Here is a 14,693-nt window from a genome sequence, read left to right on the forward strand (position 1 = left end):
TTAAAGAAGCATATCAATGTATATAGGGCAAAACTGCTGAAATGACAATTTTGAGTCATAATAAAACGTATATGTATCTTCACAGCAGACTAAGAAGCTTACCACATATTTTAGTTAAATATCTTAGATATTTAACTTTGCCAAATGCATATGATACATTTTGATAACTTTTAATAATTCATTGCTGATGTAGATACACTTATTGTATGCAGTAAGATGTCGGGGCTAAACTGTAAATGTGACGAAATTAAAGTTGGTTTGATAGATTAAGAAAACATAAGAAATGGCAGATATAATAAAGCCTTATTATTTGGTTTACAACGTAAGGTTATCAGTTAAACAATTTACAATATGTATGCCAGAAGTTAAGAGAACAATAACACACACACACACATATACGCACACATACTCACGCACACACACACTCTAACATAAATAAATAAATAAATAAATAAATCAATCAATCAATCAATCAATCAATCAATCAATCAATCAATCAATCAATCAATCAATCAATCAATCAATCAATCAATCAATCAATCAATCAATCAATCAATCAATTGAGCAAAATGGATTTCGAAAATAACGTTCCAAAACTGGACGTGTAGAAGCGTCTCGGAAAACAGACGCTTGTAGCAGTGAGTGAGTGAGTGAGTAATGTTTTACGCTACTTTTAGCAATATTCCAGCAAAATCACGGCGGGGGACACCCGAAATGGGCTTCACACATTGTGCCCATGTGAGGAATCGAACCCGGGTCTTCTGGGCTAACGTACAACTGACTTGTATAAAAGGCAACGTGCATAATGCTATAATAATTGAGAAGTGTTGGCAAGTGTTTTGTGAGGATTAATCTGCTTCATGGTTTGATGTCAAGTGTGGATTACGCTAAGGATGCCTCCTGTCATACCTGTTATTCAATCTGTTCATCAATGATTTGGGCGTTAACAATGATAATCAATGTTTTAGTGTAGCTGATGCAATCATACTTTTAGCAGAAAATGCCCGTGATTTGACACTCTGAACTGCTGGTGTATCAACAACTATTCGGAGGAAACACCGTCCTTTGTACAGAAGAGTTTGTGATGGCGAGCAAAACCAGAAGATGAATCTACGTATTGAACTTAGACGTAGTGTTCTGTTATATCATTACCCAAAATGTAACAATAAATTGAACAAACCTTTTCTTCTCTTGCACAGGATTGGTGTATAATAGTCAGGACACTAATTTCTAGGGCATATATAATATAATATCTGATTTACACGCACCGTTTACACATGTGTGCAATTGTTTGTTGTTTAACTCCGCACTCAGCAATAGTCTAGCCATTTGACAGTAGTCTGTAGTGAGTGAGTTGGGTTTCACGCCGCTTTTAACAGTATTCCAGTTATAGCACGGCGTGTCAGCATTATGTGGGAGGAAAGCCCGAAGTGATGCAGGACTCAGACGTTTACTACTTCGGTGAAACCGACGAGCACGGGTATGGTGCTAACAAACCTAGAAACATAATCGGGGCGAACCGGGATTCGAACCCACAATCATAAGTTCCTGGCGTGCCCAAGGGACGCAACTCTGCACAGCGGATCGCGGCGCCTTAAACGACTGTGCCACCCGTGCCCCCTAACGTCAGTCTGTAAATAATCGAGTATGAATCAGACAATTTAGTGATTGACATCATGAGCATCAAGCAACGTAAATCGGATACGACATGCATCAACCAATCCCAGGGGTGGGTGGTATATCTACAAATTTGATCATATGCATATGTTTGTAAACATTTAACATGAATGAACTTGGTACAATTGCGACATTTACATCAAGTCTAGATGTATTTTGCTATAATAATTGAGAAGTGTTGGCAAGTGTTGTGTGAGGATTGATCTGCTTCATGTTTTGATGTCGAGTGTGGATTACGCCAAGGATGCCTCCTGTCATACCTGTCATTCAATCTGCTCATCAATGATTGCTGAGGTTCATTTTGACAATTTTGTAAATACACAAAGAATGATTTCCACCTTCTCCGATAGGCGCGAGACACAAGGTACATGTATCCTCACTACATGTGTTCGTTACAATGCATGGCAAGGAAGAGGGAAGGTGAAACCTGTTCAGCAGAACACAATGCGGTCACTTCCGTGTCAAACGTACTTTAGTTTCCCACATTTGCTGCTACACATTGGTAAGTCACATGTGCTTTGTATGGAGCCCGTCAGAGTCATACTCGGGTAGAAGAGGTAGAACAAGAACCGACAAATGAGCATCGAGTGATTTCCCGGGTTTTATTCAGTTTTACAATCGATTTTGTATGTGTTTGTGACTGATGGCACCAGTATGGCAGGGTACGTAACTTTTTCGCCTGGTATCATCACTATTTATGATATGATTTAGTCGGAAAGGACTCTGTTTTGGCAGATGTTTCTTTTGATAATGAAAGGGTTTTGTCGCTTATACTTAAAGTATGATCTGGCTGAGTTTATGTCTGTGTGCTATATTACTGATGGTGGGGTTATGCAAAGTTCACTCTCTCACTCACTTCAGTAGCAATATTTTGATACAAAATGCAAATATTATCGTAGTATTGAATACTTCCTGAGATTTCTAATTTTAATTTCTTATTCTTTAATTCTGTTTATGTGTTCGTAAAAGTGCCATATGCACACAACTTTGTTTCATATATTATGATAACATCAAACTAGTGAGTGAGTGAGTTGGGTTTAACGCCGCTTTTAACATCATTCCAGTTATATCACGGCGTGTCAGCTTAATGTGGAAGGAAAGCCTGAAGTGATGCAGGTCTCAGACGTTTACCACTTCGGTGAAACCCACGAGCACGGGTATGGTGCTGACAAACCTAGAAACATAATCAGGGCGAACCAGGATTCGAACCCACAATCATAGGTTTCTGGCGTGTCCAGGGGACGCAACTCTGCACAGCGAATCGCGGCGCCTTAGACGACTGGGCCACCCGTGCCCCCCTAACATCAAAATAGGACTATACAATACCTAAAATCGCTTTAATGTAAATTGATACACAGTCGAAGTACATGTGGATCATGTACGGTCCTCTTCCTATTTGTATTAAGTGAATAGAGATTTGTATCAAACCATCATGGTTAGCGAGGGAATTGGTAGTATTTCAGTTTTATCACATCGCGTCAGCTTGATCAAGGTCTTAGTCTATAACTGCTGAGGACCCGTGAAGATCCGGGGTAGAATAGGTCTTCAGCAACCCATGCTTGCCGTAAAAGGCGACTATGCTTGTCGTAAAGGGCGACTAACGGGATCGGGTGGTCAGGCTCGCTGACTTGGTTGATGCATGTCATCGATCCCAATTGGGTGGATCGATGCTCATGACATCAATCACTGGATTGTCTGGTCCAGACTCGATTATTTACAGACCGCCGTCATATAGCTGGAATATTGCTGAGTGCGGCGTAAAACAACCAACCAATCAACCAACCAACTATAACTGCTGAGTAGCAGCATCGCACACATATTTCAGCATCATTGTCCCTTGCAGTTTCTGTGTACGCTGTCAAAGTTGTCATAGTCATTTCATTACTAGAAAGTAACACAAAGTGTTTGATCGAAGAGTGTGTGATATTTTACTGCTCAAATATATTCATGAATATCATTTGTTAGATATAAGGAAAAATAACTCAAAAGTTATAATTGAAATTATCTCAACTCAGATAAGTCCTTATAGATCGCTACTTACAATTGCCACAGACTTTTAATCATCATTATGGCGTAAAACTAAATAGAGCGACAAAATTATTTCCATTATTATATGGAATCTCTGCTAAAACAGTCTGTTGTATGACTTTGACTATAGCATGTGTATATGAATCACTATCAACCTGTAATGATACCAGGTATCTGTGAAATGGTAAAAACCGGTGGAACCCATCACAAACACATGCAAAGGCAAGTCAATTGATCACCTAAACAAACACAAGAACATATGGCATAAGTCGACATAGAGAATTGCATCTCACATAAATTTGGTCAATGATGCGTCAAATTTGGAAATGTCCTCCACATTTTGAAGTTTTACGGCCACCTCAAATGTTGTAACCTTGATCAAACAACTTCTGAGCAAGAGTCGTATGACACGCTTTGAAATCTTGGTAGAAAGAGCTTGCTCGATTGTATCTCAAAAGTTGTGAAATGTAAACACCACAGGCTGTTTGTATTCGGAATCGTACATTCTATTGGATATGGAAAGGGTTTTGTTGCTTTAATCTTTATGATTACGAAGAGGAAACTGTCGCTTTCATTCATAATTTTAGATTCGTCCGAATCCTGTATGCGAAAGAAGATCATGAAACAATGTGTGATGTGACAGTTTTCATGACAAGGACATAATTTGGTTACAAAGACAGTATTTTCCACAACATGTACAACTTCCGTGTTTGTTTACGATACATCAAGACAATAGGAACCTTTCTCTAATCGACTCCAGTTCGCAATATTGTAAGATTGTCGGGTAATCTCTTGTAGATTATGACCAGTTTCCTGTAGCAAAAGATGCATGTGTTCATATTATTGGCACATCTTGATTATTTGCCAGTATCATCATTGACGAAGTGGTACGCTGACTTTATCGTTCTACAATCACAAGCCACCTCAAGTATGTTGACACATTTTGATCATCTATTGCCTGCCTTGGGGTAAACATTGACTGAACAAAGCAGTAGTGTTTGATCATCTATTGCCTGCCTTGCGGTAAACATTGATTTAACAAAGCAGTAGGTGTTTGAGCATCTGTTGCCTGCCTTGCGGTAAACATTGACTGAACAAGGCAGTAGTGTTTGATCATCTATTGCCTGCCTTGCGGTAAACATTGACTGAACAAAGCAGGAGTGTTTGATCATCTATTGCCTGTCTTGCGGTAAACATTGACTGAACAAGGCAGTAGTGTTTGATCATCTATTGCCTGCCTTGGGGTAAACATTGATTGAACAAAGCAGTAGTGTTTGATCATCTATTGCCTGCCTTGCGGTAAACATTGACTCAACAAAGCAGTAGTGTTTGATCATCTGTGGCCTGCCTTGCGGTAAACATTGAACAAAGCAGTAGTGTTTGATCATCTATTGCCTGCCTTGCGGTAAACATTGACTGAACAAAGCAGTAGTGTTTGATCATCTATTGCCTGCCTTGCGGTAAACATTGATTTAACAAAGCAGTAGTGTTTCGATCATCTATTGCCTGCCTAGGGGTAAACATTGAACAAAGCAGTAGTGTTTGGTCATCTATTGCCTGCCTTGCAGTAAACATTGACTGAACAAAGCAGTAGTGTTTGATCATCTATTGCCTGCCTTGCGGTAAACATTGATTTAACAAAGCAGTAGTGTTTGAGCATCTGTTGCCTGCCTTGCGGTAAACATTGACTGAACAAGGCAGTAGTGTTTGATCATCTATTGCCTGCCTTGCGGTAAACATTGACTGAACAAAGCAGTAGTGTTTGATCATCTATTGCCTGTCTTGCGGTAAACATTGACTGAACAAGGCAGTAGTGTTTGATCATCTATTGCCTGCCTTGGGGTAAACATTGACTGAACAAGGCAGTAGTGTTTGATCATCTATTGCCTGCCTTGGGGTAAACATTGACTGAACAAAGCAGTAGTGTTTGGTCATCTATTGCCTGCCTAGCGGTAAACATTGACTGAACAAAGCAGGAGTGTTTGATCATCTATTGCCTGTCTTGCGGTAAACATTGACTGAACAAGGCAGTAGTGTTTGATCATCTATTGCCTGCCTTGGGGTAAACATTGATTGAACAAAGCAGTAGTGTTTGATCATCTATTGCCTGCCTTGCGGTAAACATTGACTCAACAAAGCAGTAGTGTTTGATCATCTGTGGCCTGCCTTGCGGTAAACATTGAACAAAGCAGTAGTGTTTGATCATCTATTGCCTGCCTTGCGGTAAACATTGATTTAACAAAGCAGTAGTGTTTCGATCATCTATTTCCTGCCTAGGGGTAAACATTGAACAAAGCAGTAGTGTTTGGTCATCTATTGCCTGCCTTGCAGTAAACATTGACTGAACAAAGCAGTAGTGTTTGATCATCTATTGCCTGCCTTGCGGTAAACATTGATTTAACAAAGCAGTAGTGTTTGAGCATCTGTTGCCTGCCTTGCGGTAAACATTGACTGAACAAGGCAGTAGTGTTTGATCATCTATTGCCTGCCTTGCGGTAAACATTGACTGAACAAAGCAGTAGTGTTTGATCATCTATTGCCTGTCTTGCGGTAAACATTGACTGAACAAGGCAGTAGTGTTTGATCATCTATTGCCTGCCTTGGGGTAAACATTGACTGAACAAGGCAGTAGTGTTTGATCATCTATTGCCTGCCTTGGGGTAAACATTGACTGAACAAAGCAGTAGTGTTTGGTCATCTATTGCCTGCCTAGCGGTAAACATTGAACAAAGCAGTAGTGTTTGATCATCTATTGCCTGCCTTGGGGTAAACATTGAACAAAGCAGTAGTGTTTGATCATCTATTGCCTGCCTAGGGGTAAACATTGACTGAACAAGGCAGTAGTGTTTGATCATCTATTGCCTGCCTTGGGGTAAACATTGAACAAAGCAGTAGTGTTTGATCATCTATTGCCTGCCTTGCGGTAAACATTGACTGAACAAAGCAGTAGTGTTTGGTCATCTATTGCCTGCCTTGGGGTAAACATTGACTGAACAAAGCAGTAGTGTTTGATCATCTATTGCCTGCCTAGGGGTAAACATTGACCGAATAAGGCAGTAGTGTTTCGATCATCTATTGCCTGCCTAGGGGTAAACATTGAACAAAGCAGTAGTGTTTGGTCATCTATTGCCTGCCTTGCAGTAAACATTGACTGAACAAAGCAGTAGTGTTTGGTCATCTATTGCCTGCCTTGGGGTAAACATTGACTGAACAAAGCAGTAGTGTTTGATCATCTATTGCCTGCCTTGGGGTAAACATTGACTGAACAAGGCAGTAGTGTTTGATCATCTATTGCCTGCCTTGCGGTAAACATTGACTGAACAAAGCAGTAGTGTTTGATCATCTATTGCCTGCCTTGCGGTAAACATTGATTGAGCAAGGCAGTATTGTTTGATCATCTATTGCCTGCCTTGTGGTTAACATTGACTGAACAAGGCAGTAGTGTTTGATCATCTATTGCCTGCCTTGCGGTAAACATTGATTGAGCAAAGCAGTAGTGCTTGGTCATCTATTGCCTGCCTTGCGGTAAACATTGACTGAACAAAGCAGTAGTGTTTGATCATCTATTGCCTGCCTTGGGATAAACATTGACTGAACAAGGCAGTAGTGTTTGGTCATCTATTGCCTGCCTTTGGGTAAACATTGACTGAACAAGGCAGTAGTGTTTGATCATCTATTGCCTGCCTTGGGGTAAACATTGACTGAACAAAGCAGTAGTGTTTGATCATCTATTGCCTGCCTTGCGGTAAACATTGATTGAGCAAGGCAGTATTGTTTGATCATCTATTGCCTGCCTTGTGGTTAACATTGACTGAACAAGGCAGTAGTGTTTGATCATCTATTGCCTGCCTTGCGGTAAACATTGATTGAGCAAAGCAGTAGTGCTTGGTCATCTATTGCCTGCCTTGCGGTAAACATTGACTGAACAAAGCAGTAGTGTTTGATCATCTATTGCCTGCCTTGGGATAAACATTGACTGAACAAGGCAGTAGTGTTTGGTCATCTATTGCCTGCCTTTGGGTAAACATTGACTGAACAAGGCAGTAGTGTTTGATCATCTATTGCCTGCCTTGGGGTAAACATTGACTGAACAAAGCAGTAGTGTTTGATCATCTATTGCCTGCCTTGGGGTAAACATTGACTGAACAAAGCAGTAGTGTTTGATCATCTATTGCCTGCCTTGCGGTAAACATTGACTGAACAAAGCAGTAGTGTTTGATCATCTATTGCCTGCCTTGCGGTAAACATTGACTGAACAAGGCAGTATTGTTTGATCATCTATTGCCTGCCTTGTGGTTAACATTGACTGAACAAAGCAGTAGTGCTTGATCATCTATTGCCTGCCTTGCGGTAAATATTGACTAAACAAGGCAGTAGTGTACACGTTACTGGGGATGGCTGCAGCTTACATTCTGTGTAACTCACAGTCACTTGTTGATTGTGTGAAACAAAATTTATACTTCTCATTTCTGATTTAACTTGTAATTGAAAAATTGCTATGAACCATACCCAGTGTTTTATCTGGATGTGTCCGTGACGTCCTCTGTAAGAAGCTGTATGCCAAGATGGATGGTTTCGATTTTCAGCTGTGAATTAACCCTTCATTTCCAGCAATATGTCATCAGCTCCAGTGTATTTATTCTACATTTGTCAGTTGCTAAGGTACTTACTTAAGAGCATATATACTTTATTCAAATTTCATGGAAAGACACATGATGCTTACAACAGAGCTTTTCATTCAAGTACCTGGTTAAGTAATTCGAGATTCTGACAAATATGACAGTTGACGATGCCATATCATGCTATTTGACCTTTTATGAGGAACTTTCACAGTTCTCACATACTGAACATTTTGTGAGTTGCGGGTACTACCAGTAGTGAAGTGAGTGAGTATTGTTTTACGCCGCTTTATGCAATATTCCAGCAATATCACGGCTGGGGACACCAGAAATGGGCTTCACACGTTGTACCAATGAATCGAACCCGGGTCTTCGGTTCGACGAGCGAACACTATAACCACTAGGCTACCCCGACGCCCCACCAGCTGTGATGACCATGCTTGGATGTATACCCATTTCGTGAACAACTTGTGTGTTTACTGATTTTCAGTGTTCTATTCACATAATTTTCATCACTAAATTGCATTTTACTTCATATGGCATCTGTTATTCTATGGCGTTTACGTTTTAAATTAATTCACTTCCCGTGGGATTTCACATGACAATCGTATTATACATTATCGAAGTGTCTAACGTAGTGTATAATATTTCACAGGTATAGTTTGCTGATACAACAATGGCCACACCATCTGCAGTCATTGCTGTCGCCGCTCACATCATCGTACTTACCCATGGTAGGTATCACTCTTCCGTTCACAATTTTACTTACTTTGAACGCAGCAATAATATAGTTTCAAATTGTTTGATGCCCTTATGTCTGACTATATAGAGATTATTTGCCGAGTGTGCCGGACATTAGGCATATATATATTAGGGATAAACATTGTCTTATAAATGCGATCCTTTTATTTCTAATATATGATTATTACGACGACGTTACGGAAACACAAGAATATAATTTCAAATTGTGTCATTCTTGAAGTAATTTCACCTCAAGGAGTAACTAAAGAAACTGCATCAATAAAGAATGCGAACCGCCCCATTAATGATAAAGTGCAGATAGTTTGCCTGCAAACAAAACCCACACACATTGGGAACCCACGAGCACGGGTATGGTGCTGACAAACCTAGAAACATAATCGTGGCGAACCAGGATTCGAACCCACAATCATAGCTTTCATAGCATTGATGTGTGGAGATTAAGAGTAGTTCTTGGTGGCTTCATTTGCATATTTATCGGCCCGTGATCAAGTATATGTCACTAAGAGACAGGTCACTACTTTAAACACTTTCCATTCTGTCATAATTTCTATTTACAAGTATATTTCATATTATGCTAAGTAGAGGAAAATGGCAAAACTTAGAATTGGTAAGGAATAGAGGGATCTTGGTACCATAACTGAGCATGAACTAAATCTTATAAAGACGGGGCGGTCGGGTAGCCTAGTGGTTAAAGCGTTCGCTTGTCACGCCAAAGACCCGGGTTCGAATCCAGACATGGGTACAATGTGTGAAGCCCATTTCTGGTGTCCCCCGCCGTGATATTGCTGGAATATTGCTAAAAGCGGCGTAAAACCATACTCACTCACTCACTCTTATAAAGATGACATTTACCATAAATGGGCCATAAAGATTGCATGTATCGCGTCGTTTAAGTCTTTTTGATGTCGATACAACTATTTTCTTCCTGTTTTCCTGTTTTTTACACAGAACATCATAACTTTCAAATTCCTCTTTTGGAATAGAAACCTGCCAAAAATAGAAAAATAACATTAAAATTACCGGCAACTATTACGAAGAATATATTATTGATAAAGATGGACACGTATGTGTCGAAAACAAAACAGTTCCGCAAGATACCAGTTCGAATCAGCGTTTTCAGATAACTTAGCTTGCTACGATATTTGTTTTACAATATGTATATTTCAGCCCTCGTATTTGTTTTCGCTGCTGGGAATGTTATGCTGGAATACCCTTTTAAGTTTCTATATTTTGATATTAAAGCTGTAGATGGATTGTAAGTGCTATTTGGTTGAAGTGTTTGAAGATTACATAAAGAAATAGATTTATATCCTGTGTATTCAGTGTTTCTGTTCCCACTTCCAGCCTGTAGGGATCCCACAAATTGTATCAAGTTAAATCATGTTGATACAACCGGCAAACCTACGTGTGAGCTCGGGTGTATTGATGGATGGTCCGGCGACTGCTGTCGGCAGCACTGTCTCGACAGGTGCATGGCTTGTTCCTCCAGAAATAAACGTGAATGTACAAAGTGTGAATCTGGTCGTTATGGAATCAGATGTGAGGATCTCTGTGGACAGTGTCATAAGGGCAACTGTTCCATCAATGGGACATGTCATGATGGGTGTAAGCCTGGCTTCTGGGGAACACGCTGCAGCAATCCGTGTTCTCAACACTGCAAGGATGAAGAAATGGACAGTCCCTGTGAACACCATACAGGACATTGCATCTATGGTTGTAAGGGCGGATACTTTGGGGAATCATGTGACGCCATGTGTCCAGATGACTGTGAGGGGTGTAACAGTACACACAGAGATTGTCAAGTATGTCGGGGTGGCCGATGCTCCACACAGTGTAATGACGGGTTCTATGGTATTGAATGTAATCAGTCTTGTCTACAGAACTGTAAGCAGTGTCTTAATTCAAACACAACATGCAAGACTTGCTCAGATAAGGATGGGATGTGTTCTATAGGTTGTATTCATGGTTTCTATGGCCCGACGTGCAATCAAACATGTCCACAGAATTGCAAAGACTGTAACGAATCAGATGTAGGTTGCCTAAAATGTGGAAGAGAGGATGGAGAATGCTCTCAAGGATGCAGGGAAGGGTATTATGGACGCCACTGTCAAATCACGTGCCCTGAGAACTGTCTTCAGTGTAACACGACCAGGGACTGTGACGACTGTATGGTGTCTCATCGTGGTAGCAACTGCACCCTGTTATGTCACACGTGTCCGTCCGTACGTCAGTATATAAACTGTACAGTGAAGTGTAAGGACGGTATTGATGGAGAAATGAATGACATTACAACTCACAAGGCCAGTTCTAAGGACAACGAGGATTTCTTCGGTACCATCTCAGACCTGATAAACGAAAAAGGTATACCTTGTGTTAGTATGCTTGTAATGTGTTTTGGCATCGATGGTGTAGTCACTGAAATTAATGTTTTTTATGTCATTTACATGTGGAGGTAATAATCAACATTTATTAAATTTAAGACTTATACTACTCAAAATAAGTTTCACACCCGATTCTTATATATTACTACTGCTATTTTTCATGGCATGACATGGGTGTTCTTTGTCTTCTTTTGAGTAGTATACAACGACACAACACACTAATAAACATCATCGTCGCACATGAAAGGACAGATGTATAAAACACATATTACGTTTCACCTAACTAATACAAGTAAAATACATTCGCACAAACTCCATGGAGGTATGTGTATAACTACACACATTACACAATTAACACAAAAACGCCTAAAAACTGTATTATGTCTCTTTCCAAACGTAAACAATATCTATCATCATTTTGTTTTTCAGAGTATCTTCTTCCATTTTTGGCCAGTGCTCTTGTGTTGTGCATAGGTCTCTCTGCCTTCATCTTGTGGAGATGCAAGTAGGTTAAACTAAGTATGGTTATGTGAGCCAATGTAAAGAGTGAGTGAGTCAGTTGGGTTTAACACCGCTTTTAACAGTATTCCAGTTATATCACAGCGTGTCAGCTTAATGCGGGAGGAAAGCCCGAAGTGATGCAGGTCTCAGACGTTAACCACTTCGGTGAAACCCACGAGCACGGGTATGGTGCTGGCAAACCTAGAAACATAATCGGAGCGAACCGGGATTCGAACCCACAAACAGGTTTCTGGCGTGCCCAAGGGACGCAACCCTGCACAGCGAATTGCGGAGCCTTAGACGACTGGGCCACCCGTCTCACCATTGGGTACGTATACAATAGCAATCCGCCAAGTCACAGACAATTACCGCAATTAAGTGTATAAAATTAATAATAGAAGCATGGAGTCTGGTGTGATGAATATCTAATACATCCTTGTTTTATTTAGGAAGACCCGCAGGGAAAGACTTTCAGCGATGGACAATGGTTGTTTGGAAGTAAAGACGTCAGAGGAAGAAGTGTTCCAGAAATGTGGAGACATTTACCACGAAATACACGATGAAGATCTGGACACGAACATGTCTCTCATACCAGCAGGACAGAGACCTCTACCCGACAGGCCCAGATTACCCATTCCCCTTGAAGCAGTAACCAGTGCCGTAGACCATGCCTGTTCCTTACCAGAGACCGGTGCGAGTGGACACTCGTCTGTCGGGTATCTGACGCCTCAACAAACGCAAGACGTAGAACAGCCAAGATACACGTCCTCTAGGACTGATGATGGTGTATACCTTGACGTTCGGCAGAGTCATAAGCCGGAACTGGTAGGTGAAACCTCGTTTACTGTCCCAACTGGAGAAGTTGGTAGGAGGCACCTGGCACAAAGACATTCAAGGAGAGATATCAGGACTAGAAAATGTGGAACAAAGCAACTCTCTTTGGATTCTGGCACTTGTTTTGTAACGAATGAGGATCCTGAAACTACAAAGAAGGATAAAGCTGGTAACAGACTGTTCAAAGTACGTGCTCCAGTGTGTAAGAGAACAATGCTAAACCCACGTGGGTCGTGTGAATTTTAAGGCGCACACGATTATGGCGGTCTTATAAAGTAAGGCATTCATAGTATAAAGGCGTGTCAAACCTACCTGTGATGATTATAGGTTTCTAAACGTCAATTCATATACAGTCGTAGATGTAGGGCTGATCCTCCTATATGTGGAGTAGTTATGTATCTTTGAGAATTAAAAATTAAAAATTTAGCTTTGTGTTCAACCTACACGAACTAAATCAACATTAAATTATTGACTTCAGCTAATGCCATCATATTGAAAGAAACTTAATATGATGCGAACCGTATAAAACTTTAAGCCGGTAAGTTAGAGTCTTAAAAATTGAATACCATTTTATAATGCTTATTATCCGTAAACTGGCTAGCTACTTTTGATATGCTTAACCGGATGACATGTCTGTGGCCATCGAGGAATTCATCTTCCTGTTGCTCGCTCCTGTTTCAACAGTTTCGATACATTCACATTGTTCAGGTATGATGTGAATTGCACTACGGAGATGAGTGTTAATATTTACCGTGTGATGATTCATACTGAAATGAAACTATTCTGGTTGCTATTATTTGATTTTCAAATAAAACTGATCGCAAAACCATATAATAATTAGTACTTTTCAAAATAATAAAGCCCGTGATAAGTTCATAAAGAATTGTCCTGGCATAAATTGATTTGAGCCTGGCGTAACTGGATTTCTACACAATGAAATGAGTGTCTTTTTAACAATGGTCCAGCAATATGACGTCATGGGGAAACAATAAATGGGCGCCGTACATCGTATACATGTGGGGAATTCAACAACTTTTAAAAAATCGAAAAAAAAATTAAATCGAAGACCTCAAGCAAAACCTCGTACTTGTGTATGTTAATCAGTCGTGTCTTCTGTCATTAGTAAATGAAATGGCTATTTGTCTCTTTTGTTTGTGTTTATGTTTGACATTTTACAACGGTCAGCGTTATTCAAGCCAGATCATTGTAGTCAGAGAAAGCAAAGGTCAATATTAATGGCTGAGGTACAAGGACAAGCGTGTCACCGACCACCTTACCACCTGACCACCTGGCCACCCGATCCATGTTGTTGCCTCGTACGACACCCAATAAAGTGATGGTGGACACATCTATACCGATTACCCATGGGACGTTTGATATCTCGATGGATAATTGATTATAAGGAACCGATAAAATATTTCCTTGAAAAAATATAGAAGGACAATGAGAAAGGGTCATGAATCCAACCTTCCTGTCGACAATTCCAGATAATAAAATTATGATGATGTTTGACCAAATAGGTTTTAACAAGTCTCATGGACAGGGAAGTTGGTAAAATTTGGTTTCGAGGCATTAACAGGGGCGGTCGGGTAGCCTAGTGGTTAAATCGTTCGCTCGTCATGCCGAAGGTACAATTAGTGAAGCCCATTTCTAGTGTCCCCCGCCGTGATATTGCTGGAATATTGCTAAAAGCGGCGTAAAACCATACTCACTCACTCACTCGAGGCATTAACATGGACACAGTTTTGAAAGAATGACAAATAAGCTCAGATTCATTCATTTAAGTAAAAACATACAATGTAATATACATTCTCACATAAAAGCGCCAGATGGGATTAACGCGGGGCAATTATAGATAAAAGGGACAAAACAGTTATGTAACAATTGATAA

General features: G+C 40.3%; 1 protein-coding gene across 1 annotated transcript; it reads left to right on the forward strand.

Moving 5' to 3' along the window:
* Positions 1-2,216: 2,216 nt before the first annotated feature.
* Positions 2,217-14,074, forward strand: LOC124149411 (scavenger receptor class F member 1-like). Its single transcript, XM_046520974.2, has 5 exons — positions 2,217-2,339; positions 8,980-9,058; positions 10,431-11,447; positions 11,897-11,972; positions 12,418-14,074. The coding sequence occupies exons 2-5, from the start codon at positions 9,001-9,003 to the stop codon at positions 13,046-13,048; spliced, it is 1,782 nt and encodes a 593-aa protein (XP_046376930.2). The 5' UTR covers positions 2,217-2,339; positions 8,980-9,000; the 3' UTR covers positions 13,049-14,074.
* Positions 14,075-14,693: the final 619 nt, after the last annotated feature.

The sequence above is a fragment of the Haliotis rufescens genome, unplaced genomic scaffold (genome assembly GCF_023055435.1).
Source record: "Haliotis rufescens isolate VD_foot unplaced genomic scaffold, xgHalRufe1.0.p SCAF_2, whole genome shotgun sequence".
Lineage (NCBI taxonomy): Eukaryota > Metazoa > Mollusca > Gastropoda > Lepetellida > Haliotidae > Haliotis > Haliotis rufescens.

Bases quoted from the DNA above. Each gene is read 5' to 3' on its own strand.
- LOC124149411 (XM_046520974.2), top strand. From the start codon at position 9,001: ATGGCCACACCATCTGCAGTCATTGCTGTCGCCGCTCACATCATCGTA. The intron at 9,059-10,430 runs GTAGGTATCACT...TCCCACTTCCAG, and splicing joins CATCATCGTACTTACCCATG to CCTGTAGGGATCCCACAAAT. The intron at 11,973-12,417 runs GTAGGTTAAACT...TGTTTTATTTAG, and splicing joins TTCATCTTGTGGAGATGCAA to GAAGACCCGCAGGGAAAGAC.